The sequence below is a fragment of the Oncorhynchus mykiss genome, chromosome 27 (assembly GCF_013265735.2).
Source record: "Oncorhynchus mykiss isolate Arlee chromosome 27, USDA_OmykA_1.1, whole genome shotgun sequence".
NCBI lineage: Eukaryota > Metazoa > Chordata > Actinopteri > Salmoniformes > Salmonidae > Oncorhynchus > Oncorhynchus mykiss.
Window position 1 is genome coordinate 10391032 of NC_048591.1, and position 27347 is coordinate 10418378.

General features: G+C 45.1%; 1 protein-coding gene across 2 annotated transcripts; it reads left to right on the top strand.

Moving 5' to 3' along the window:
* The first annotated feature begins 208 nt into the window (after positions 1 to 208).
* LOC110507524 (large neutral amino acids transporter small subunit 4) lies at positions 209 to 26280 on the top strand. 2 transcript variants are annotated; one of them, XM_021587566.2, is made up of 15 exons: positions 209 to 374; positions 2380 to 2596; positions 9304 to 9544; positions 9897 to 9952; positions 10061 to 10137; positions 16776 to 16868; positions 17067 to 17200; positions 17793 to 17995; positions 19906 to 20049; positions 20323 to 20340; positions 20565 to 20691; positions 20878 to 21010; positions 21422 to 21495; positions 21580 to 21703; positions 21969 to 26280. In XM_021587566.2, the coding sequence occupies exons 2-15, from the start codon at positions 2437 to 2439 to the stop codon at positions 22128 to 22130; spliced, it is 1746 nt and encodes a 581-aa protein (XP_021443241.1). In that variant the 5' UTR covers positions 209 to 374; positions 2380 to 2436; the 3' UTR covers positions 22131 to 26280. The 2 variants fall into 2 exon arrangements, with proteins under 2 accessions (XP_021443241.1, XP_021443242.1); XM_021587567.2 differs by lacking the exon at positions 20323 to 20340 and having other exon boundaries at positions 211 to 374.
* The last annotated feature ends 1067 nt before the right edge of the window (positions 26281 to 27347 follow it).

Sequence of the window (27347 nt, forward strand, 5' to 3'; positions counted from 1 at the left end):
CCCCCCCTATTTAAGTTAATCGTATTTACGATAACCCCCCACCCCACCCTGTCTTTTGTGTCAAAACATTAGCTGGCTGTTGTCACCAATTAATTATTTAATTTAATCATTTAAGCGCTCTCTGATTGGTTTGCGCTCGTCTCTAGCTCAGGACCTGGCCAATGGAGACCCAGGCTTGTTTGTGCAGCTTTCGGTGCGAAAATAAAAGCAGGAATCTGCGTTGAAGAGAGATGTGGATGCAAAGAAACAAAAGATTGAGTATAGTCTACAGTATATAGCTGTTATTTAGTTTTTTTGAGAATAACAACTATAGATTTGAAGACAAAGACAGAGCGGAGAGGCAGGCGACCTTGTTCGTGGTTCCAGACACTCAGGTATGATACCGCACTGTAGGGATGCTCTACTGTTATTCTAAGGGGAAGAACCTATAAATTCTCTACTTTGCTTTTATTGAAAATTGATCACGGAAAAAAATATATAAGCTATGTTACACTGAGTGTGCAGAAAAGCAACATTGTTTTTATGCTGTTATATCTTCGTAGCCGACCCTGAAATGATGTAGACTGATTATCCGAGGCAAAACATGCAACAATGTTTCAATGGAAACTTAAGATGACAGTGTGTGTATAGGCTATCAAGGAAAGTACGAGTCAATTACACAATGAATTTAATGTTTTCACAAGATGTGTTTATTGTTGATTGCAGTGGTGTTAGTTTCCCCTGGAGCGACTTTACTGTTACATGATGTGTAGTCAACATGATTTTAGAGGGGGTGATCATCCCAATTATGTTTTTGTTTATGGTGTTTTGCTTGAGTAGCCTATACACCGTCTCCAAATGTTACAATTATTACAGGGAAATAACAGCATGCAGTTGACTTATAAAATGTACTTAAATGACGACTTTTTTCACAGTGTCACGTTATCATTTTATTTGCTTCTCTGCAGATTGAGTTTAAGGGTTTAGAATGGAATAATAGAATATAATAGTAAAAAAATATATATTTTTAATGTCCATAGAGAAATTTGCGCTTTGCAACGAAGTACAGCCATATTAGGTAACGCTGTCTTACTTGTGCGTCCATATGTATTCCGCTTTTTAGTAATAACATTACCATTGCGGGAACATGTTCTGCATGTTGATAGTGAAACCATTCAATGTCGTTGCTACCAAAACAGCACCAATAAAAGTACATTTAGATTTTTGGAACTGCATGGAAGCTGTAGGCTAATTGCAGTTTTGGTGCGTACGGTGAGACTATTCCTATGCTCGGCGTGCTGTGTTTACGATACTGAACAGCTGAGCTTCATGCGAACGAGATGGGGTGGGGGTGTGCAGGAGGAGGCTGAGGCGCATTGAGACCGCTGATGATTTCAGTCCAGTTCAGACCAGTTTATAGAGCTGCTCATTTCCCGCACCATACTGTTATTGTTTAAGGGTCTCATAAGGACAAGGCGAATGAAAATGTAGGCTTTATACACTTTGTCCATAGTACTGAGGACCTGACCTTCACACATATCGATAAAATAACTAACATTTATAAGCAACTATGTAGTGAAAATAAAATGACAGTGAAATCAGGAGAAAATAATACGACCTCAGACTAATATAAAATGCCATGCATGTCTAATAGTTAATTGGCCAGCGTGGGTTTGTGTTAATTAATAAAAGGTGTGTAGTTCATCGCTGGTCATACAATTATTTGTGAATGAATTTGAAATAAATAGAAACACATTTTACGCTACATTTCGTGATAACATGGGCATAGTGGAGGAAAATTATCCTCTATATATAACGATACATGATTAGCCCAGATGCATGTATTTATTTCGGATGAAGATGGCGATGGGAACAAAAAAGGAGATGTCGTCGCTGAGAATCTCGCGCCGCACTGGTTCGAACCGGCTGGAACTTGCCCTCACGTGGAGTCATTCTTGGTAGCATTGTTAATATGCAGCCAATGGTAGAGGTCCAGAAAACTACCTGCCAATCAGAGGGAGCCAGGGCGGGGTTTTGGTACATTAGTAGGAGGGGTTTTGTGGTCCAGGCATACTCCTGTATGAGCTCAGCTGTTTTGTAATAGTGAAAAATGATTATCCTACAAGGACAAAGACAAGGGATGCCCAGTAACTTAAAGAAGGATAGCTTCGTCTTCTACTGTACACATACCATAATTAGCATAATGTACTGTTATTTGCAATGGAAATTCATGTTTTGCATCCTTGTGTAGGTATATCCCCCTTATGTATAGGCTACCTCTGAAGTGTCCCTCAACAACTCATACACAGTTTAGTATAGTACGGATGTCAAACAACTACCAAATGTGACTCTTCACACTCTTAGGCCTGGCCCTTACCATGTATCAACCTTATCTTCCAGGCAACCAGCCCTCCATTGTTCTACGTGCCCTGTTGTGCCCCTCTTCTACCTGTGAAGATGGCACCCTCCCTGGCCACAGCCTTCTCCAGGCGCTGGTGGATGGCTGTGACTGCGGTCATAGAGAACCTGCTGTTCTCTGCTGTGCTGCTGGGCTGGGGCTCCCTGCTCATCATGCTCAAGTCTGAAGGCTTCTACTCCTACCTCTGCAGAGAACCTGGTAAGGCTGTGTAGCATGATTGCACTACAATACCCATAATGCTCTGTGTTTATATATCCTATTTTTTTCAATATAAGGGGTTGGGAAATGAAGACAAATGGTTGTATAACACTATTCAAGGTGATCAAATATATTTTATGTTGTGGACTGTTTTTATTACAATGAATAAGAAACCCCCAAAAGGAATACCATTATTATATGTGTTATACCTATGTTATTACACAAGTATTGTACATATGAAAATGATGCAAGTTTTTTTTTCCCTCAGTGAATGCTTGGTTTATATTGTGTGACATTTAGCAACATTTGTTTTTATGACATATTTTTTCTATGTCAACTATTGCTGTCTCACTCAGTAAGTGAGACACGTGAATGTATATCACTTGGGCTTGGAAGGTCTGACAAATATTAAGTGTGTTTTAAGCAATCCTACGTATTCTACTTATTTAATTCAGCAACAAAAGGTGTTTCTATTTCACTACTGTGAGACAAAGGTGACTTTATGTGTCTTCATAGTTTTAATTCAGTCACGTTGGTTGGAACGATCCAGCACTTCAATAGTGCTCTTTAGAACAATGCCACAAATTCTTTCATTGGGGGTTACAATAGAATGGTGTGATAGAATGGATATTCTGTGGGCGAGGGTGGGATGAAGTGATGGGGGTTTCTAATCCAATCACATTGAGCAGACGAATTGTACGAGTTTCCACTTACATTTGACATGATCAGTTCCCCCATGAGGGTCAATGCAAACGAAACCAGGGCCACATTCACAAAGAGTCACAGAGCAGGAGTGCTGAAAAGAAAAGGGGGGCCCATGAACTCATTAACATCGACGGGGCTGTAGTGGAGCGTGTCGAGAGTTTCAAGTTCCTTGGTGTTCACATCACCAAGAAACTGTCACGGTCCAAACATACCAAAACAGTCGTGAAGAGGGCACAACAAAACCTTTTCCCCCTCAGGAGACTGAAAATATTTGGCAATGGTCCCCAGAGCCTCAAAAGGTTCTACAGCTGCACCATCGAGAGCATCCTGACCAGTTGCATCACCGCCTGGTATGGCGACTGCTCGGCATCTGACCGTAAGGCGCCACAGAAGGTAGTGCGAACGGCCCAGTACATCACTGGGGCAAAGCTTCCTGCCATCCAGGACCTATATAATAAAAGCCCATAAAATTGCCAGAGACTTCAGTCACCCAAGTGTTGGTTAAGGGCTTGTAAGTAAGCACTTCACGGTAAAGTCTACACTTGTTGTATTCGGCGCATGTGACAAATAAAGTTTGATTTGATATAGGATCAGTTTCTCCTTTTAGATCATGAATAAGATTACATAGACGGGGGAGACCTGATCCTAGATCAGCTATTCTACTCTGAAATGCTTTATGAGTACAGGTTCAGAATAACTGCTGCAGATGATTACCTAATTTGGGGCTGTTGTACAGTTTTATTGATGATGTTGCCATAAAGGAGAGTGAATGGCCTTCAAAGAAAAATGCACCTGGCTAGTGTTGAAAGTGTGTGAGGGGGTTTTACTAGATCATTGGCCAAGACTATTGCGTTGTTTTCATCCCCGCCAATGTTGAGCTTTGAGAAAAAAGAACACGTCGATAGTGGTCAGCCTGTTTAACAAGCCTCTAATGCAGCTATGGTTCAGAGCTCTCTCTCGCTCTCGCTCTCTCTCTCGCTCTCTCTCTGTGGGGATTTGATGGTTCCACTAAATCATGCACATCCCAGAGATGATGGATGAAACCAGGGGGTGGTGGGGGCGGGATCTGGGGTGAAAGTACCAGGTACATTTCTGTGTGCTCATAAGGGTATCTTTTGTTTTGTTGGTTTATTTGCATCCAAATGCTACAGCGAACCGGTGACTTGGATCTTTCTCCGCTCTCGCTCTCTCTCTTTTTGTCTCTTTTTGTCTCTCTCTCTCTCTTTTTGTCTCTCTCTCTCTCTCTCTCTCTCGCTCTGTTCTCATATTCTATGACTCATCTGTCCTCCTTTCATCTTTCAAACACACAGACACTTAGGGAGGCAGTGGGCCGGAAGTGGGCATGAGGGAGAGGGAGAGGGAGGGAGAGACAGAGGGAGAGAGAGAAATATGTGTCATTACTGAGACCTTGCGATGACAAGACAAATAAAGCACATCATCATTAGGTAGGTCGTAACCTAATATCATTAAAACATGGCCTGTGATGGACTAGATGACATGATAATATTGATAGATCATGGCCTGTGATTGACTCAAGAGTCCTCTGATCACCTGCCACAGTGCTTTCTGTTTGCCAGGCAGCATTTAACATGTGAATAGGCCTTTTCGTTTATGCAAATCAGGTCAGTCTCGACACTCTTTCATCCTTTTCTTCTCTTATGTTTTAAAATATGAATGTGTTCAAAGGGCATCTGTTAAACAGATTGCTGAGAGTCCTTTGTGTTTGGTGTCATGGTGACCTCAGTCCCCATATCGTTGGTTCCATTTAAAGGATCTGAGATTGGACAATGGGCTGCTTCTGTTTCGGTCTGCTAACATACAAGTGTGTGGTTAGGCCGACACTGTGAAGCGTGAGGCTCGCATTCCTCCTACATACAACACTGTTGACTCCCGTTCCCTTCATCTCTCTCTCTCTCCGGCAGCTCGTGTGTTTCGTCACATGAACTAGCCTGTCACCATGCCCCCATTTCATTTATCTTGGTAGAGTCTGTTAGTTTAACACTGTAAGGTGTGTACTGTTGACTTAGCTCGGTTTCCACTCAGTTTAGCTAAGGAATGGTTCACTGACAACGTGGACAGAACATATTGCACAGGAAATATCAAGCCTCTTGTTTTTATTCTTTGTATGAAGCATCCAGTGTCAGTAATAATACACCTACCACCAAATACCCCGTTAGGTTTTAAGTGTACCAATAAGCATACCAGTCAGTACAATAGAACAGAATAGAACAACTTTATATTTCTGTAATGGAACTTGGAAAAGCACATTTGTCATAACTCTTTCCTCATCATGTATGGTCAAGGTCCTAAACGATATCATAACCTCCATCGATAAGAGAGAATACTGTGCAGCTGTATTCACAGATCTGGCCAAGGCTTTCGACTCTGTCAATCACCACATTTTTATCGGCATACTCAACAGTGCCACACGGTTCAATTCTTGGGTCAACTCTTTTCTCTTTATACATCAATGATGTCGCTCTTGCTGCTGGTGATTCTCTGATCCACCTCTACGCAGACGACACCATTCTGTATACTTTTGGCCCTTCTTTGGACACTGTGTTAACTAACCTCCAGACGAGCTTCAATGCCATACAACTCTCCTTCCGTGACCTCCAACTTTTCTTAAATGCAAGTAAAACTAAAAGCATGCTCTTCAACCGATCAGTTCCAGCACCTACCTGCCCGTCCAGCATCACTACTCTGGACGGTTCTGACTTAGAATATGTGGACATCTACAAATACCTAGGTGTCTGGTTAGACTGTAAACTCTCCTTCCAGACTCACATTAAGCATCTCCAATCCAAAATTAAATCTAGAATCGGGCTTCCTATTTCGCAAACAAAGCATCCTTAACTCATGCTGCCAAACATACCCTCGTAAAACTGACTATACTACCGATCCTTGACTTCGGCGATGTCATTTACAAATTAGCCTCCAACACTCTACTCAGCAAATTGGATGCAGTCTATCACAGTGCCATCTGTTATGTCACCAAAGCCCCATATACTACCCACCACTGCGACCTGTATGCTCTCGTTGGCTGGCCCTCGCTTCATATTCGTCGCCAAACCCACTGGCTCCAGGTCATCTATAAGTCTTTGCTAGGTAAAGCCCCGCCTTATTTCAGCTCACTGGTCACCATAGCAGCACCCACCCGTAGCACGCGCTCCAGCAGGTATATTTCACTGGTCACCCCCAAAGCCAATTCTTCCTTTGGCCGCCTTTCCTTCCAGTTCTCTGCTGCCAATGACTGGCACGAATTGCAAAAATTACTGAAGTTTGAGACTCATATCGCACTCACTAACTTTATGCACCAGCTGTCAGAGCAGCTCAAAGATCACTGCACCTGTACATAACCCATCTGTAAATAGCCCATCCAACTACCTCATCCCCATACTGTTATTATTTAATTTTTTGCTCCTTTGCACCCCAGTATCTCTACTTGCACATTCATCTTCTGCACATGTATCACTCCAGTGTTTAATTGCTAAATTGTAATTATTTCACCACTATAGCCTATTTATTGCCTTACCTCCCTAATCTTACCTAATTTGAACACACTGCATATAGACTTATTTTCTATTGTGTTATGGACTGTATGTTTGTTTATTCCATGTGTAACTCTGTGTTGTTGTTTGTGTCGCACTGCTCTGCTTTATCTTGGCCAGGTCACAGTTGTAAATGAGAACTTGTTCTCAACTAGCCTACCTGGTTAAATAAAGGTGAAATAAAAAAAACGAATTTGCTCCAGGGGTGCCGTACTACTATGGCTGACCCTGTAAAACAACACATTTCACTGCACCTATCCGGTGTATGTGACATTAAAACATATTTGTTTCCTTTTTTAAATCTGGCACCAGGCTAGCTTCCTTCCAGCTGTTATTAGCCAACTATTTGAATCAGTGTTGTCTTAGCGTTATTAGCGCTCAGTAACAGTGGGATGTTTGCGGTGTTAGGGAGGACAGAGAGGACATTATCTGGAGTTGATGAATCTTCTGTCTGCTCACTGCTTTGAAATAGATAGAGCTTTAAATGCTGATGATGAAAAATACTGTCAGTTGGTTATCTCTGGCTTCCTCTGATGAGTCAATGTGAGGAAATGCAGACATTCTACGCTGATGGCAACCATTTTCTAGCAACAAGGCTAGTCCACTTGATTCTGTCAGTCATTTACAAGTGATCGGGTCAGACGCATTGAGATTGACACAGCATCTATGGGCAGATCGAATGATAGATTAGTTGAAGATTGATGAGTTGATTATTACACAAAGCAATGTTTGTTTTTTTGACATGAGTAAGAAACACATCCATTTCCCCTTGATGGATTATCAGGTTAAAGATGACACATATCACATTATGTTCTTATTATGTTGGTAATGTAATAATCTTGTTAGAGCATGGCCTTAGAGTTTGAATGTTCTTATTCAGACTAAATTACAAGGAAGATAGCTGCAGGCCCTAGCTGGGAAAAGTTTTATTCAAATATTTTAGGCTAGGTGAACTGTAGTATCAGAGCAATAACGTCACAATCATTTTTGTGCCATACGATTTCAATGAAACTGGATGCTTTGCGAGTCATTAGAATCACGATGTAAACCCTCAGAACAGAGAAGGGAACAGTGTTTTGTTTGAAGGCGGTTTAAGGCCATTGTTGCGCTAACATAGTGTTTGTGCTGTGCGTCGCTCAGGGCGCTTCCCTTATTTACTCAGCAGCAGTACAGGCTCACATTGTCTGGATTACTCAGCAGTAAGAGCCCCCCCAGCCAGGCAGGCCCAGCTGCCGTTGGCCTTCTGCTAACCTATGTGTTAACTGCCATCTACCATGACCTTTAACCTACATATTATATAAGACAGCCATGTCTACTCGCAGCCTCACCCTCAAGAAAACAACAACCTGCTTATCAAGACTGCTTGAAAAACATCTTGTTACCAAAGGTTTTTGGAAGGTTGTCCAAAGTCACATCACCTGAAAATCACTGAAAACAATAACAGTTTGTCTTGCGTCCTATCCTCCCCCAGGCCCTTACTCAATGCCTTACTAGCTCCCCTAGGCCACTAAACATATATTTTTTTACGAGACTTGCCACTGTCAAGGCTGTCATCATAGTCTTTTGTTTTATCTGTTTTGTCTGAGTTAAACTCATGGAGACTAGGGTATTGTCTACAGTTCTCTCTCTCTCCTCAACAACAACAGTAACAAGCCTCATAACCAAGTCACTGGTCTCCGGTCCTTTTAACAAACAGTGCTATGAAGTATGAAAGATGGACATAAACGACTGATGATTGGCGCGCTCTGTCTCTATCCTCTTGGGGATTCACTCTGGGAACGTTTGGGGGTGCTAAGGTGGTTGGTTTGCCATGGAGCTGCATTGCATGGGGGTTCAGAGTAGACCCAGTGTCTCCCAGCTATTTTTGCAGCTTGTTGATCCCAACAGTTTGTTACAGTATCTTTCACCGAGCTTTTTCTGTCTCCCTGGCCTGTCCGTGGCTCACACTGTTTCAGGAAGAGACACACGAGACACAAATTAAACACAAATCTAGGCATGCATATGAGGTGGATGACTTTTCAAGATATTTCCTCTGAAATCAATGGTCTCAAGTGAGGGAGGACGTCTCTTAGAACACTAACGCAAGAAATGTTGCAATCCAACTCCAAACAAACCTATATTCTATCTGCACTCTCAGAATGTTTTCATCATTCAGATGGTCCATAACGTTCTCCCAATTGGCACATTCTATCTAATCAAGCTAGAATGTAACGTTTTGGAAGGAACCTTAGAGTGTTTGTTTCGTCTGTGGGTCTTCTGGTCAAATTAGCATCACTGTTTTTTCCAATCCCGTCTTGATGGTCGGATAATGTTTAATTTCTCTACCGAAACACCAGGAATCCCTTTTTAAATGTATGTTTTGATGTCTTCTATGTACCATGCTAAATCTATTTCCCTCTGGGATCATGAAGTTGAATTTGAAGGTTCCATAAAGTTATCTTGTGCCTCCAGGTAACAGCACCAGTCAGAACCAGTCTGAGCCAGTCCAGGCTGGGGATGCGGAGGGGATCACCCAGAGCCCCGTGGTGGAGGAGGAGTACCTCCAGATGAACGGCTGGCCCATCTGTAAGGACCAGGATGAGATGCTGAACTTGGCCTTCACCGTGGGCTCTTTCCTCCTCAGTGCCATCACCCTGCCCCTGGGCATTGTCATGGACAAGTATGGCCCCCGCAAGCTCCGGCTGCTCGGCAGGTAAGAGAACAGAGACGAGGTGGTATGTACAGTTGCGGCCACTATAATTTAAGCTAATGTGTTGGGGTAACAGTCTCGATACCCAGGTTTGAGTCCCGGCAGGGGCTGGACCCCAAATTCGCTATATTGGTGTCAGAAGTGGGATGGCGCCCGTATTGGCAGAATAATTGCCGCAAACACGGCACTCTAAAATGTTTTTATTGAGATTGTCACAAAAACCTCTGTACAGGGTTGAGTACTTTTTAGTGGCCGCAACTTCCTGCTGCATATATTTTTATGTTCTGTTTCTGACTTGGGTGTGTGTCTTTGTATGAAAAGCCTTCCTCATATTCAACCTGTTCTGTTATTTCAGTACCTGCTTTGCCTTCTCATGCATCCTGATCGCTTATGGATCGAGCGACCCCAAGAGTATGTATATTTCTTCATTCTTTCTTTATTTACTCAACGTTCTATTGTAGTACAGTATGTGTGTCTGTTCCATCCCGTCTCCTTAACACATGTGTTCTCCCTGTCCAGATCTGTCCATCCTCATATTCTTTGCTCTGGCACTGAACGGGTTCGGAGGAATGTGCATGACCTTTACTTCCCTCACGGTAAGTGGTGTCTTCTCCTGTACTGCAGGGTGAGGCTGGGGAGGGGAGCGAGGGGAGTGAGCAGAGAGAGGTGGGGAACAGTGGCAGAGGGGGGAGGGGGCCGCTAGGGTGCAGGGTGGAGTAGGGAGACAGGGGAGCAGAAAGAGGAGTGAGGAGAGAGACGTGTAGAGGGGAGCGAAGAAGAGAGAAGGGTGGGTGGGCGGGACATGTCGTACACCCTCCCATGGGGGTGTCATCCGCATGGAGAAAGTGCTGCATCACAGGGAGGCCACGTGCAAAAGGAAAAGGAGAGAGAAAGACCCTGCGTTAGAAATCAATTATTCAACCGTGCTCTGGTCCAGCTGAGAGCCTAAAAAAGACACCTCCTCATTACTTATTCATGATCCTGACAGGGACGCAGCCCTTTGATTGGGTGGCGCAGACCGCCAGGGTTCACAGGCAGCTAGACTAAATGTTCTGATTGATCTTGCCTTAGGACCGGCCGGGTTTTCACTGACACAATGGTGTTTACAGATAACATGATTTCATTGTTTCATTGTTTATCTGCGTAGATAAAACACAGACAATGACACACGCACAAGAATTTTGAGAGAAAAGAGACACGGTATGCTGAGCTGACAAACAGGAAGTAGGAAGGCTGTAACACTTAGCCCTGCTGGGGTTCGTTCAACCCCTCCCTGGCAGTTTCCTGTCCCTGGCCTCCCCACTACCCCCCACTGCAGGGGTTCAGAGGGGCTCTGTCTGTTTGTCTGTCTGGCTGGCACACTCACACACTACCACTACACCCAGAAGCTGCCCAGCTGATTTCTTCTGCCCCCCCACTCCCACTCCCATACTGTAGGTGTTGTTTTAATTTTATCTGGTTTCATTCATTCCCCACACCAGCATGTCTCAGCCTGTCCTGCTATGGCTGTTTAGTTCCCTCGTGTGTGTGTGTGTGTGTGTGTGTGTACATGCTTGTGTGAGTGCCAAAGAACTGGCCTCTGGCGTTGTTTCAGCTGTTCTGTTGCAGTAACCTCACTGCGGTAATTCCTTGCTCTGACTAACAGTGTGTTTTACACTGCTGGTCTGGGTTCATGTTGTTCTTGTACAGCGGGACCTTTATTCTTCTGAACTTTCTTCTCCTCCTCCCGGGTGTGGGGGTCAAAGGTTTTCACAGAATATTTTTTACATTTAAAAAAAAAATATTCAAATATACCCTTTTTTTCCCACAAAAGACTAAATGGATACATTGTATCTCATTCAATCAGTCTGAACTCATTGAGTTTGTCCCCCACAGACAGTTGATATGATTATGTTTAGATTTATTCTGTGTTTCAAAGTCATCTGGATTGTAGGCTTACTCGAAAGGAAAGGTATGCACCGCTATGCCCCTACTCCATCACCTTTTTTCTTTGTTTCTATGTGTTCTCTTCTTACTGGTTCTTCTAATTTGCTGAAAGGGTGGTGATTTGGCAGCTTGCCCCCTCCTTCCCTCCCTCCCTCCCTCTCCCTATGATTGCACACTCAGCACTCTGTGTCCCAGGCAGTACAGCTGCAGTAAACAAGTGGAGGAGAACCCAAGGCGGTAAACGAGAGCTCTCCTCTGCACACCTCTGTTTTCTATCAGTAAAGTGCCTAGTCGATCTCTGTCTGCCCCCTTCTCCGGTTACCAGCAGCAGGCTGTCTGTCTCTCTCCCTCTCTCTTCTCCGTCCCTCCCTCTTCTCTTTAATAGCTTTGAACTCAGTCTCTCCCTCAGTCAGCCATAGTATTAGCAATCACCACTGCAGATATCTCTCCTAACCTTCCTCTATCCATCTCTCTCTCTTTCAACCAGACCCCAACCCCCCCAGGCCCTCTCTCCGCACTCTTCCCACGCATACACGCACATGCATACACACGCAGCGCTCCTCCTCTTGTACATTGCGGCACGTGTTAAGATGATTCTATTATCTCTGAGTCATGTTTTGCATGAAACTCTAATCCTTTCTATTTTAGGACCTCTTCATTGGGCCCAATCCCTCTCCGGGATTTGTGTCATTAGGTCCTTGGGGGGAATTAAGTTTCAGTCTGGCTCGATTTACCTAGATGATTATTTACTGCTTCCTGGCACTTGGAAAGAGAATGATGGAAGGGGTAGAGAGATGAATGCCGAAGCTGAGGTGGACCCAGATCTGTTTGTGCTAGTCCCACATTTGCATATGTCGTTCTCCTGCCAGGAAAGCACAAACAGATCTTGGACCAGGCTAGACTAACAATAGCTCTTCGCTACTCAGACAGGGATCGCCACCACGGCCACCGACACCCCCCTGCCTGTAAAATGTCCTAGCATCAGAGGTTGACTTGCTAACTGGCGCTTGATGACACTATTCGACTGTGGAGGACTGATCGCAGGGTCATGTCGACTTCCTTATTAAAGGACATGGATGGATCGTAGAGGCAGTCAACTGCTGCACATGCTGTTGTTTTTGCTTTCACTGTACACTCAGCTTTAGGTTTAACGTCCAGTAGGAGTGGATAGGGATTCACAACAAGGCCAGTACTGCAAAACAAAGTGTTGACGACAGAGAGAGAAAGAGGGAAGGAGAGAGAGAGTGGTAGAGTGATGGCACAGAGATGGAGATATTCAGGCCGGTGTTGTCTGCGTGTGGTCGTCAGGGACACAGCATGTTGACTCATTTTATGATGGAGGTCTGTCCTGTCAGGATTGGACCGGTTTGTACTGGTTCCCTTTGGCTTCTGAGAACCAGCCCAGTAAGCACTACAGCTTTTACGCAACAGCAGCCCCTCTTCTCTCTTTCACTTCTCTGTTTCCCCCCCTTCCGTCCATTTCCTCCTTGTCTGTTCTCTCTGGCCTTTGTGCCTCAGAGGCTTTTAGTTATTCCACTCTTCCACTCTCCTCTTTTCTCTCCCACTTTTTCTCCGTCTGCTGCACTAAAGATAACAATCATTGCTGCCGTCACACAAAATAATCAGATGAACCCAGACGCAAGGGGTTGTTTTCTGGCTAGGGTTTGTTTTCCAAGTAGAACTGCAGTGCACATATTTGAGACGCTCATGCACCTCCCCTTGTAAGCAACAGTTTGATATGCAAAGTGTAGAATGTGTAGTATTTACTTAGATAAGAATAGGATAGGACTTGCGTCCTTAAATGGCTTTAGAGGAAAACTGCTTACCACAGGCAATCTATACTGTCTGCAAACATCACTCAGCATTTCAGATAGGGATTTTCTCAATTTTCCTCAAGTGATATCTGCTAGCACGTAGCCGAGTTTCACCGCTGTGAGTGTCTGAAAGTGTATTGCAGACATTTTGTTATCTGCTCAGGGCACAAACACAGTGTATAGAGCCACAGTCATCAGCCTGTATCGGTTAAAGACTAATGGATTGCCCATCATGTTGTTGATTCCCACCCCCCCCCCCCCCCCACCACCACCACACACACACACACACACACAACAAATCAAATTCTATTAGTGACATACACATATTTAGCAGATGTTATTGCGGGTGTAGCGAAATGCTTGTGTTCCTAGCTCCAACAGTGCTGTAGTATCTAACAATTCACAACAATACACACATGTAAAAGTAAAAGAATGGAAGTACATAGCAACCTTGTTTAGCTTCCAGTACATCCTATAGAGTTAGACACTGTTCATAGTCCAACACTCTACAAACATACTTAACTCCATGACTGTTCAGATCCCAAAATGGAGCCAAATAGAGATTGGTAGGTGAATGCAGACAGTCCACCATTTGTATTGACCCTGCCTTTTCTTCCTGGCACTAGCATAGCTAACAGAGATGGGTATGTGCCCCAAATGGCACCCCATTCCCTATACTGTGCACTACTTTTGACCAGGGTCCATAGGGACTTGGTCAAAAGTAGTACACTATGTAGGGAACAAGGTACCATTTGGGATGCAAGCCAGAGACAGTACTCATGAAACAGGAACAGGTAATGTCTCAGGTTAACTGAGATTGGCCTAGAGAGAAAAGAGCTGGCCAATCATTAACCAGCCCTGGGTTTTGTCGTTTCTGCCTCTAGACACAGTATTTAGTCATGCCTGATGGAGTAGAATTCGGGAAGTGTTCCGAAATTGGAGCACTGTACTGTGGCCAGGTAGATTAGGGAGACAAAGTCATGGCTGCACCGCTATCAGGGCCAGGGCCAGTAGGAAAACATTGTTCAACGTTGCAGAGAGAAATGTCATTATTAGTGCTGACGTGATTTCCTTATTCTACATCCTATAAAGTATTTATATCTGAATGTTCTACAACGTAGCGCCCCCTGGACTTTTTCACTAAGTGACACAGATCCTGTTTCCCAACCTGAACCTGCCTGTTCTCACAAGCTGTACATCTACCTCCTTCATTACATTGACAGTTGGATATCCTTCTTATTATGTCATAGTTATACGACATAATTATGTGGTTTGATTTCTGCTCGTGAACGAGAAACCTGTCTGTGGTGGTTTGTTTTGGGAACCACCGCAGTAACTCACAGTCAAACTGACTTCAGACCACTAAAACTAATGAGGCAACTACAGTCATTGCAGCATTTAAGCTGGGAGCTGTTTTGGAGCTTCCGATGCTGTTGATGTTTTAGACTCTACCTTCTGTTGACAATTCATTCTTTTCCCCTTTCCCCCTGCATGTCCTTAATTTGATCAAAGGCAGGTGAACTCGTTCCATTACATCCAAACCTGGTATACAACGATATTAGCAGAACAGACAGACAAAGGGTGACTGGGACATAGGTTAATAACGGTTTTGGTCTGTCTGTCTGTCTGTCTGTCCGTAACTGACTCAGTGAGGTCATTGAAAGTCATGTGATAGTCTGATGACACACTGATGGTCTGGTGGTGACAGATAGATAGGGGAACTGAGGAGAGCAGAGCAATGGAAGTCACATCCCTGATGACGCTCAAGCACATTATTCAGCATATTCCATATGAGTTTATTCCAGGGCAATGCCACAGCCAACACTGCTGATTGAAGCTGTGCTAAGTGGGAGGTTGGTAGGGTGCTAGGAGTGATGGTGGAGAGGTAGCCTTGCATAAGACCAGTGTTTCTGTCTTCTATCTGCCAGCCTGATACACACACACACACACACACACACACTCTTCAAGTCCCTTACATTCCCCCCTCAGACACAGACACACATACCAACACATACACACAAGCACTCGACACACACACACACACACACACACACACACAAACACACATACAGTATATGATCACAAATTTCAGAGAACTACTATGATAAACACACACGCACACACACACTTTTACACTCCCCAACACATCATCGACTATGTACACTGTGAAAGAAACGCAACAACACACGTGTTGTGAAACCTCTTCAACACACACGCACACACACACGGTTCATTTTCCAGGGACACGCCACTAAACGGACATGGTTCATCTTCTCACAACTGGAATGGGAAAGGACAAGCGCTGGTCTGTGAGCTGAGGAGAAAGGAGATACACACACACACACACACATTTGTTTTACTATCCTTGTGTAGAACAAACAATTGATTCCCATTCAAAATCCTATTTTCCCTAACCCTTACCCTAACCCCAAACCCCTAAACCTAACCCTAATTTTAACCCTAACACCTAAGCCTAAAATACCCTTCTTCCTTTTGGGGACTGGAGAAATGTCCCCACTTCTGGTCCCCACAAAGATAGTAAAACACACACACACACATACACACACACACACATGAACACACACACCTCTTCTTGTCCTGACAATGAGGCACCAGTGCTGAGTTGCAGTAGAGCTTTACTCACTCCTACTGTAAGTGTCATAATAGAGATGGTCCCAGCTCATTTCACTTCTCCAGGAGGACTGGAATGTGATTGTTAGTGTAGTTGTCATGTGGGACATTTTGATTCTGCCGTTAACCTTTGTTCAAATTAGTGGTTAAGGGTAATGCCATCTGGGGAGGCCACGGCACGAGGTGAGATATTTCCTCCATGGCTCGGACAAGCAGGGAACCTGTGGTGAGGGTGGATGGACGGATGGAGAGATTGGTTTCGGAGGAGTTCTTGGAGAACTGTTGAACTATGACCCAGTTCAATAAATATGCCATGAAACAGCTCTGTTCAGGAGTTGTTGTGCTGGTGTTTTTATCAGTGGCATTTTTGTTCTCCCTCCCTTTCCCTTCCCCGACTCTGTCATGGGAGATTCAAGTGCACACACAGTGGAAGTATGTTGTTTTTTAAAAATGTTATTTTTCTTACTCTCTCTCCCTCTACCTCCTTTCCTCCCCTCCCCCTCTCTCCCTCCTTCTCCTCTCAAGGACAGTTGTTTACAGTTAGGAGTTGAGTTGGGAACAGCCTGTGCTTTAAGCTCAAGAAGAGGGCTACATATGCAAGCTGCTCTGGACTTTCTCTCACTCTGTCATACATAGTGTGGGGGAAGAGCATCACCAAGACTCCGCCCACATCACTCATTCTCTGTCAACAACCTCCCAAAAACATATTTACGATTCCCTAGTGTGATGTCAGGCGGTGACTGAGCGTCTCTATGGCTATTCATGTGTTTTTACACAAGAGTCTTTATGCCCGTGACTGCATTGGTCTGATTCAAGTGTGGCCTAATCTTATGTCCCGTCTCTTTCTTGTGTTCTCTCCTCAGCTTCCCAATATGTTTGGTGACCTCCGTTCCACCTTCATCGCTCTCATGATTGGATCGTATGCATCCTCCGCTGTCACCTTCCCTGGGATCAAGGTAACTTACACACACATCTACTTAGCTAGTCTACGTACTCATGCACACCATTATGGAGGCTAGCTATCGAGGCTAACTATGCTTTCATCTATCAGGGCTACCTGTTTGACTCTACTTCCCTATTCCCTCACGGCAGTGTGAAGGTCGGACACAGAGGCTAATGTTGTGGTTGTTGGTCCCTGCTTCCTCTCTCGTCAGGTGATCTATGACCTTGGAGCCACCTTCATCACCATCCTGCTGGTGTGGGCTGCCTGCGCTGGCCTTGTCTTCATCAACTGCTTCTTCAACTGGCCCCTGGAGCCCTTCCCTGGACCTGAGGATATGGACTACACGTAAGACACTCCTAAACATCACACTCCTCAACATCACACTCCTCAACATCACACTCCTCAACATCACACTCCTGAAAACATCACACTCCTTAACATAAAATGAGTTAGCTTTCTTAGTTATTATTAGTTTTACAGCATATTTTAATTCCTGGTAACCTATAAATAGCAGTCATTCCTGTAACCTAATGTTAGTTTAGTATTACTAGTATTTGCTACTTAAATCATTAATTATGTGATATAACTTATACTATTAGTTAGTATAGCATTAGTTCTAACCTAATATTAGCCAACAATAACAGGTTTAGGGGATAATACTAGGACTTGAGGTTCATCTACTTAAGCTGGAGTAGGAATATTAAGGCCTTCCATAGAGTCTCCATTCTCCTTGGAGCTCAGTACACTACATCCCCCAGCACACGTTCCTCTGCAGCATGGCGAGGGCTTGAGGCCCTGTGTACAGGAAAGCTAATGAGGTGAGGAGCTCAACTGGCTTTGCTCTCATACAGCTGGATTTAGTCTCATCCTTTCCTCTGTTTTGGCCTCTTCCCCTGCTCCCTTTCTCCCTCTCTCTCTGTCTCTCTGTCTCCCTCAGTGTGAAGATCAAGTTCAGCTGGCTGGGCTTTGACCATAAGATCACTGGAAAGCAGTTCTACCGCCAGGTGACCACGGTGGGGAGACGACTCAGCGTGGGGAACAGCATGAAGCAAAACCCCACGGAGCTGGCCCAACAGGAGGGCAACAAGCTGTGTCTCTCCACCGTTGACCTGGAGGTCCAGTGCAAGTCCCAGGAGGAATGTAAGTGTCTGGCCAGGCCACATCTGTTCATCCCAGACCAGAGGACATGATGCATTTGATGTCTTTCAGATGGAGAGTAGGAAAATAAATAATGACTGTGCATTTTCTGTGCACATTGTGAGTGTGATGGGGTTCATTCTCAAAATGGATTTGCCATAATGGGTTTCAAGCTCTGTACCTCCACAAATCCATACTCCATGAGGCCAAAAGCCAGCGTGCCAGTTTCATTGTTACACATCATTTGGACACAACAAAGGACATGTCTGCCAGAAACCTGTCTGATGTCAAAAGACCCACAAAAACTGTCCAACACAACACCCTGCTCCAGCCATGGTGTCGAATTTAGATAGGAGAACAATAGATACAATACAATGGATCATTGTAGCCCTGCTTTATGGGTAAACAGAGGTAAACAGTCGACCATATGCTAGATCTGGGCCTGTAGCTTGTACTGATCTAGGGTCAGATCCCCCACTTTTTCATATAATCATATTTTTTTTGATATAATAGGCTAAATTGATCCTAGACACAGGCCCAGATCTAGAATATGGTTGACTGTCCCTCTATGATGGATTCTATTCCATACTCTATAACTCTTTGTAAATACGGGCTCTAACTACAACGGTGCAATGTTGATGTTTCAGAGTGGGCTCACCCACCAGCCAGTGTTTAGGTCCCAGCTGCCGGCTTGTCTGAGGGAGAGCTGTCATTGGCTCTGAGGTCACCAAGGCCATCCTCCCTCTCCCAAATTAAATCCTGCAAACGTGCAGCTGGCTGTGAACTTTGCCTTAACCCAGATTTGTACAGTGCAATTAGCCACAAACCTCCAAAACACCCTCAAATCAGCCACGTGCCCCCTCCACACCCTGTTGTGCCCCCTCTCCCCCTCGGGCTCGGCCCTCGGGTCACAAACTCCCAGCGGGGCGCCCTGTGGTTCTCTGCAGGCTCTCTTTGGTACCAAACGGACCGTGCAATCGATTCGGACCGCATTCCAAGAAGTGCTGCTCAAGTGGCGGTGGTGGGGCGGGCCAGAGGGCAGGTAGCAGTCAGTAAGGGTTCTGGGGGGGGGGGGGGGGGGGGTCATTATACACACAGGATGGATGCCAGCGGTTCTGTAACCCTGCTGGACAAGTTCCACGTATCAGGAGGTTTTCAAGGGGCTCCTCTCCCTTTCTCTCCCTCTCTCACTGTCTCTCTCCCTCTCTGTCGCTCTCCCTCTCTCCCTCCCTCCCTCCCTCCCTCCCTCCCTCCCTGTCTGTCTGTCTGTCTGTCTGTCTGTCTGTCCAAACTGATCCCACTGTCCAAACTGATCCCACATCCTACTCTGAAACACATTGTGAATAGCACATGTTATGGGTCCAGGACACAGGGGAGACCCAGTGTTATAGGCGGAGACAGACTTAGAACCACCTGCTCTCATGTACCAGCCTCTAAAGCCCCTTGTCCAGCCGGTATGTCACCTATGGTCCCGTCTCCAGAGCATAGGAGATACCTGCAGCACTGGGCAATAAACGCTGGACACATCTGTGGCGTGACCATTAAGACTTTTCCACTGCCCTGCCGCAGCTTTTACAGCTGTGAGAGTCAGTAGATGATTAACGGACCATGGCCCCGGGCCCCTTTGCTTACAGCGCGGGCCCCCACATGTTACCTTGCCACCCCAGGGACCCGTGGACTATTTAGACTCCGAGCTTCCCTATTTCCCTACCTCCATGTTGATTCTGAGGTGAAGCAGCTTGCCCTGGTAGTTTTCCGTCACAGCATGTGGAGGAAATGAAAAGAAGGCCCATCCTGTACAGTACACACAGTGAAACCTCACTCCAATCTGATGCTAAACGTTACAGTCCTGTGTGTCCCCCTCCGTGTTCTGTTGCTGTTGTTGATCTGTCTCTCCTCCTGTGTGTCCACAGCCCAGTCCTTCATGAAGAGTATCCTGAGTCCTATCTTCATGCTCAGCCTGATCACCATGTGTGTCACCCAGCTGAGACTCATCTTCTACATGGGAGCCATGAACAACATCCTGGAGTCGCTGTCCGACAGAGACTTCAGCACAGGTGCGTGTGTGCGCGAGCGTGTGCGTCTTGAAAATGTGCCTGGAACACGGACATGAAAAGATATCGGTCCTTTGTAGTGTTGGTATAGTAGTTTACCTCACGACTTGTCACCTAACTGCTCTTTTGTCATTCTTGTAACCTCCTTTGTAATCTCGCCCACCCTGGAGTTGTTTCACATTGCCCTTATTTCTATCTCTGAATTGCTTCGGCTAATTCTTCTTGGTCTGTCTCTCTTCCTCTTCCTGTCACACTGACTTCTTACTGCGTCTGCAGAGGAGAAGATGGAAGTAGGTAAGACTTCAGGCTAGATTAGATGAGCACAGCCCATCTATTCCCCTCTCTGCCTCTGACACAGATTCACTTTGACTCAAGACTCTGGCCTACCCCATGAATCATAACCTAATCTGCAACCCTGTCCATTTTGCTGTAAACACCATGCTATTTTGACGGCGTGTAAGCTTTGGAGGCAATAGTCCTGGGGAATAACACTTCTCTGTCTCTCCTGCCGTTCACAGTGAGTGTGTACACCTCCATTTTCGGAGTGCTGCAGCTGCTGTGTCTGATGACCGCTCCGGTGATCGGGTACATTATGGACTGGAAGCTCAAAGAGTGTGAGGATGAGAACGTGAAGCCGGGCACAAGGTGAGTTTCGCACGCTCGAACGCGCCCACGCTCGCACGCACACGCTCACTCAGGCACACACACTCCAAAAGAGCATTCCCCTGCCTCCCACATACTCCCCTAGCATCCACAAGACCGTATCCACAAGACTGTCATCTGTATAACCTGTATAAGTCTGTGTGTAACATGTGATGTCCCCTCTGATAGAGATCTCACCCAGCCCAAGCGTCGGGACAGACAGATCCAGAAGATTACCAACGCCACCCGGGCCTTCATCTTCACCAACCTGCTACTGATAGGCTTCGGGGTCACCTGCCTCGTCCCCAGCCTCCCTCTCCAGGTAACTCGTCCCTCTGTTTCCTCTCCTCCGTCTCTCTCTCTCTTTTTCCTGTAGTGGCGGTGGAGAAGCGCACATTTCACTGCGTGCATCCCAGTGTTTTGGTAAAGCCCACCGAGACCCATAGGGAGTGATCTTGGTGCAGAGAAAGAAAGAGGGCGAGTGACTCACATCTTGTTGCAGCTGAGCCGTTATTTAATGCAACAGTGTCCCCTGGCGGACAGAAGTGTCATTACAAGTTATGCAAGTTATTTCCAACACAGTTCTGGGAACATCTCTGTCCAGCCATTATTTATTAAACATGGACTCCATTTTAGGATGGAGGAACAGGGCACCATGTATGCCCTGGGCCTGTAGATTCTAGAACACATCATGTTGAACTATTTCTCTTTCTCCTTTCTTCTCTGCCCTCAGATTCTATCGTTTATTCTGCACACCATTGTGAGAGGATTCATCCACTCTGCGGTTGGAGGGTTGTATGCTGCTGTGTAAGTGTCTCCGGAGTGTGTGTGTGTGTGTGCGTGCGCACAGTCCCCTCCACACAAGTGCCTCATGCTGGTTGTCCTCCTTAGGTACCCGTCGTCTCAGTTTGGCAGTCTGACAGGCATGCAGTCCCTCATCAGCGCCCTGTTTGCCCTGCTGCAGCAGCCCCTCTTCATGGCCATGATGGGCCCCCTGAAGGGAGACCCCCTATGGGTAAGAGAGCAACGACCTTTCACCCTTCCCAGAGCTTACACAAACTACAGGACACCTATTGCTCACTAATGCAGAAGACCCAAGTACACTCATGTGCTATGAGCATAATGCCGCAAAGGCTACTGTATACAAGCCACCTTGTTCTAAAGTAATCTGCCCAGAGTACATGTCATAGCACACACTGCTGTCCAATGTGAAAACAGCAGAGCCGTTCGCTCCTTTCTTCTGACTGATGATGTCACTTCCTGTGTGTGGTTGTGTGCAGGTCAACGTGGGCCTGCTGGGGCTGACGGTGCTGGGCTTCTGCCTGCCTCTCTACCTGCTCTGCTACAGCCGCCAGCTCCAACGCCAGAAGCAGGAGCGCGAGGAGGACCCCAAGATCTACGTCCAGATCAACAACGGCAGCACGCCCGAGGCCTTTGTCTAGAGAGACAGACTGACGGACGGAGATTTATTATTTTTTTCAACAAAGAGAAGGAGCAACGGAGATAGTGAGGAGGGGAGAGGTCACAGGTGTGACTGAACTGTATGATGAATCGCAACCTCACCCACCAACTCCGGTCCCTCTAACCGTCTGCACTTGCACTCAGACGATACTCTCTCTCTCTCTCACACACACACACACACACACACACACACACACACACACACACACACACACACACTTCAAGTCCCTTACATTCCCCCCTCAGACACAGACACACATACGAACACATATACACATGACACACACACACACACACACACACATACAGTATATGATCACAAATTTCAGAGAACTACTATGATAAACACACACGCACACACACACTTTTACACTCCCCAACACATCATCGACGATGTACACTGTGAAAGAAACGCAACAACACACGTGTTGTGAAACCTCTTCAACACACACACACACACACGCACGGTTCATTTTCCAGGGACACGCCACTAAACGGACATGGTTCATCTTCTCACAACTGGAATGGGAAAGGACAAGCGCTGGTCTGTAAGCTGAGGAGAAAGGAGAGACGAGGGAGGAGGATCTTCACGGCGTTCTCCTCCCTTCCAGGCTCCTCTTTGTTTCAGTGCTCTGTTGTTGTTGTTTTTTATTTCAATTTTGTCAACGATGCCATGCTCACTCTTGCCTGCCTGCCAGTGCAAAAAGGAGGGCACTGGTTCTCCGTGTCGCCCAGCAAAAAGAACCGCAAGCGTTCGACGCCATGTCAAAGACCTCCAGTGCTGAATGTTGTGACTTGAACCAGATAAGAGGATGTCCTCCTCACTATTACAATATCCCACCACCAGTGTTTTTACATGTGTTTTCAATGATGCCATCGCCTCACTTTCTAATTCTGATCCAAGTTAGTCTCATACTGCACTGGAGGTCCTCCACTTCACACCCTGAGAACTGGTTTTATGATTAGGACGTTATTGGAGCGTTATTAGAGCGTTATGGGAGCGTTATTGGCGATAGGTCGGTATTTTTCTCCGTGGTTGTTACACGTCAATGCCTCTCTATCGCCGCTAGTGGTTTGAACTAGAAGTATAAGCGAAACAGGTTGTATAGACGTTTCAGTACTCTAAATGGTGCTAAGAGTTCATACCGCCATAACGTTCCCATTAGGTTCTGTAACGTTGCCGTAATGTTGGGGATAGTCATCATTGTAAATGAATGGGTAAGAATGGAGCCTCATGCAACCTTCAGAAGCTAGTCGACGTAATCTTCTCATCTAGTGAGTGTTCCTTCCAGTGTCTCAAAGACCAAACCTTGTGACTCAGCCTTCTAGTTTTGTTGTTGACGACAACAGAGGAGGGTTAAAGCCACAGAGAAGCTGTCGTTTTAAGACTGTTCCAACAGCTCTAGGGAGACAAGAAAGCAAAGGCCTGTTTTTGTTGTAACATCAGCACTCTAGATTAAAGCCTGAGTCGATAGCTGTGCTTTCAGCCCATTGTGAGTAAGTGATTCGGCCAATGGGTTTCCAGTGTGCAGTATGCAGGCCAGCGTTTTACTTCTAGGGAAAAGCATGGCACAGGTTGAAACAAACCTCTTACCAGTTATAATATGCCACAACAACATAGGGTGCAGCTACACTCTTAGAAAAAAGGGTTCCAAAAGGCTTCTTCGGCTGTCCCCATAAGAGAACCCTTTTTGGTTCCAGGTAGAACCCTTTTGGACAGTCGAATAACCCTTTTAGGTTCTAGAATGATAATAATTTGTTTTCTAAGAGTGTAGGCTTGGTTATCAAGCTCCAATGCATGGGCCTATATCCCTCTCACCGGATACACTGACTGGTCTTGTGTTGGCAGTCCTCTTTGTAGTGCAGAATGAACTTCTTATTGACTTTGTGCGTATTCTTTTCATTGGCGATGAACAGATTTTGTTTTGTGTCAGGAGATCTGTTTTTCAAAAAGTAATAGTTTTATCGACTGTATTTTACCTGCAATATGATACTGACATACCCTTCAAACTTTTGTTCTGTTTCAAGACAAATGTGATTTAGAACAAATGGTTTGACGAGATACGGTTTTAGATAGAGAGGAGATGTGTGGTTTAAGGTGAACTGCGGTTGCTATGGGCTTATACCTGGCACTGTTCTACACTACCTGAATTACATTGATGCATTTCAATTCTGATTTGCTGTAGCAATAAGTACTTCTCTGAGTTGCTGAGCAATCCTCTACTTTTCCCGGCAACACATAACCCTATGAACAAACACTGTTGTCCAACCACACACACACACACAATGCAAGAATGTGGATTGATATAATGCAATGTTTATTACAAAAGGTGCTTATCAATGACAGGAACATAGACTAGTTAATCTATCTATCAATCCAGCTATGGGTCTCACCTACAAAGCCTCACTTTGTAGCGACAAATTACTTGAATTATTGAATTCCAACTTGAACCATGATTCACTTTTCGAATCAGATAGGGAGACAGAGAGACGCTTGAATATGATATCTGTTTCTAAATCCACATTCTTGCAGCTGTTGTGAACGGTGTGATCGTGGGACCCAGGTGGGCGTGGCAGGCAGGTCATGATAGGACTTTATGTTCTTGAATGATCTGTTGCGGCTAACAGACACCGGAGAGAGAGCGCGACAACTGGGTTGACGTAGCTCTACGTCCGCAGACGCAGTGTTTAGACTGGACGGGTCACCTGCTTTTCCTCAGTCACTCACAGAAGCACTTCCAAAGACAGCCATGTAACCAGCAGATTGCCTCTCTATGTGTAGATGATTTGAGATGTGGGTACGGCAGGTTGGTGCCCCCGCCTCTCTCTCATCATGACCCGTCACGTTGATCCATCCATGTTCAAAACCACTGTCCTGAACTGTTGCACTGACAGACCTGTTTCTCCACTGCAGTCTCACCCAAACACAAACCACCCACCCAAGAGATCCTTCACATACTGGCGATGGAACTGAGAGACAATGCTAGAATCCCCAAAAGCTTCGTCAATGAAATAAGTGAGAACTGAATGGCACATATGCACCTTAGTCCTCTTACCAGGATCTCAATGCTATTATTCTGAATGGCCTGCACTGAAATATAACATAGACCGTGCACCACTTGCTAGTTCTGCATGTTAGCATAGAATGTATTCCCAGTCGTTTAAAAAAAAAATCATCGAGAAATGACATTGGAACTGCAAGAAATTGTTATTTTTATATTCTGTCAAAGTTACTTAGTGGTCTTAGTCTCTCCTCTTGTATGCACCATCCAGTAGGTCCCTGTCCCGCAATGTAGAATGGCTCCTTGCTACTGACTGCTCTGTGGGCCTGTCTGTTTGGGTCTCTTGGTTTCAAGGATCTACACACACACACACACACACACACACACACACACACACACACTGATAGAGAAACGGGTCTAGGCGTCCTCAACATCCTTACATTGAACATCACTCTACTTGTCGTTTACATGAATTTATTTTGCGAAAGGAGGAAAGACTGGTGGAGAATTCATGTATAGCCCTGGATAGACTGCTTCTTGTGTCTTGAACATATGACTAGAGATTGCAGGTGGATTCTGATAATGATGCTATACTGTACTCCAGCACAATGAATGTGGGGTTGGGATGATCTTCATTCCCTCAGTATGGGAGAATCAGCACTTTTTACACTGCCATACCTTAAAACTGTCCATTCTACTCAGAATGCCATCACCGTAGTTCTTTCTAGATGTGACATACTTTTACTACTATCCCCTTCCCTTGGATGTAAAGTGTGATTGATTGGCTGTTCTATTCTCTGACGACGAAAGACGAGCAGTCTAGAAGGTTTTAATGGTTTGTGTGTCACTTTTAGACATTGAACGGGAGCTTCAGCTGAAACACCAATGCTTTTCCCTGACTTGTACCTTGTTTTTTTTTACTCAAATGTTTATTTTGTTGTTTTACATTCTCCTTTTGGGTGTTTGTTTCAATACGTATTTAATGTCTATATGCTGTATATTGGATCTCATTTTTTGTTGTCTTCTATCACATTATAGCCATTGTTATTGACATTTTGAGTCATTGTCTAAATGAGAAAAGAATCAATATATGAAAAAAATAAACAGAAACAGATTAATTTGTAAAAAATAAAGTGTCCACTTTGTATTTATTTGACCTTGTTTGACGTTTTTGCACGTTTCCTCAAAGTGTGGTGGATTGTCAATCACTATTAATGCAAAATGTGTTAAATAACCTATATTATGAATGACATATCCCACGTTACAGCTGTGTGCAATATAATGGACAGAAGAAAACAGATGGTCTGCTTTAAGTGGAGGAAGCCTGCAGATGCCACCTCTCCTAAATCCAACCATCCTAGGGGGAAATCCCACTTCTCAGGGTTAGGCTATTGTGGATTTCATTTTAGCCACATTTTTTTGTGGTCAGGATCAAATCAAATCATCACATCAAATGTTATTGGTCAAATACACATGGTTAGCAGATGTTAATGCGAGTGCAGCGAAATGCTTGTGCTTCTAGTTCCCGACAGTGCAGCAATATCTAACAAGTAATCGAACAAATTCACAATGACTACCTTATACACACAGATGTAAAGGGATGAATAAGAATATGTACATATGGATGAGCGATGGCCTTGTGGCATAGGCAAGATGCAGTAGATGGTGTAGAATACAGTATATACATATGAGATGAGTAATGTAGGATATGTAGACATGATCAAAGTGCTGTTATTTAAAGTGACTAGTGATACCTTTATGAAATACATTTATTACATTTATTAAAGTGGCAAGATATTTGAGTCTGTATGTTGGCAGCAGCCACTCTATGTTAGTGATGGCTGTTTAACAGTCTGATGGCCTTGAGATAGAAGCTGTTTTTCACTCTCTCGGTCCCTGCTTTGATGCACCTGTACTGACCTCGCCTTCTGGATGATAGCGGGGTGAACAGGCAATGGCTCGGGTGGTTGTTGTCTTTGATCTTTTTGGCCTTCCTGTGACATCGGGTGCTGTAGGTGTCCTGGAGGGCAGGTAGTTTTCTCCCGGTGATGCGTTGTGCAGACCGCACCACCCTCTGGAGAGCCTCGCAGTTGTGGGCGGAGCAGTTGCCGTACCAGGCGGTGATACAGCCCGACAGGATGCTCTCGAATGTGCATCTGTAAAAGTTTGTGATTCTAGGATGAGTTACATTAATCA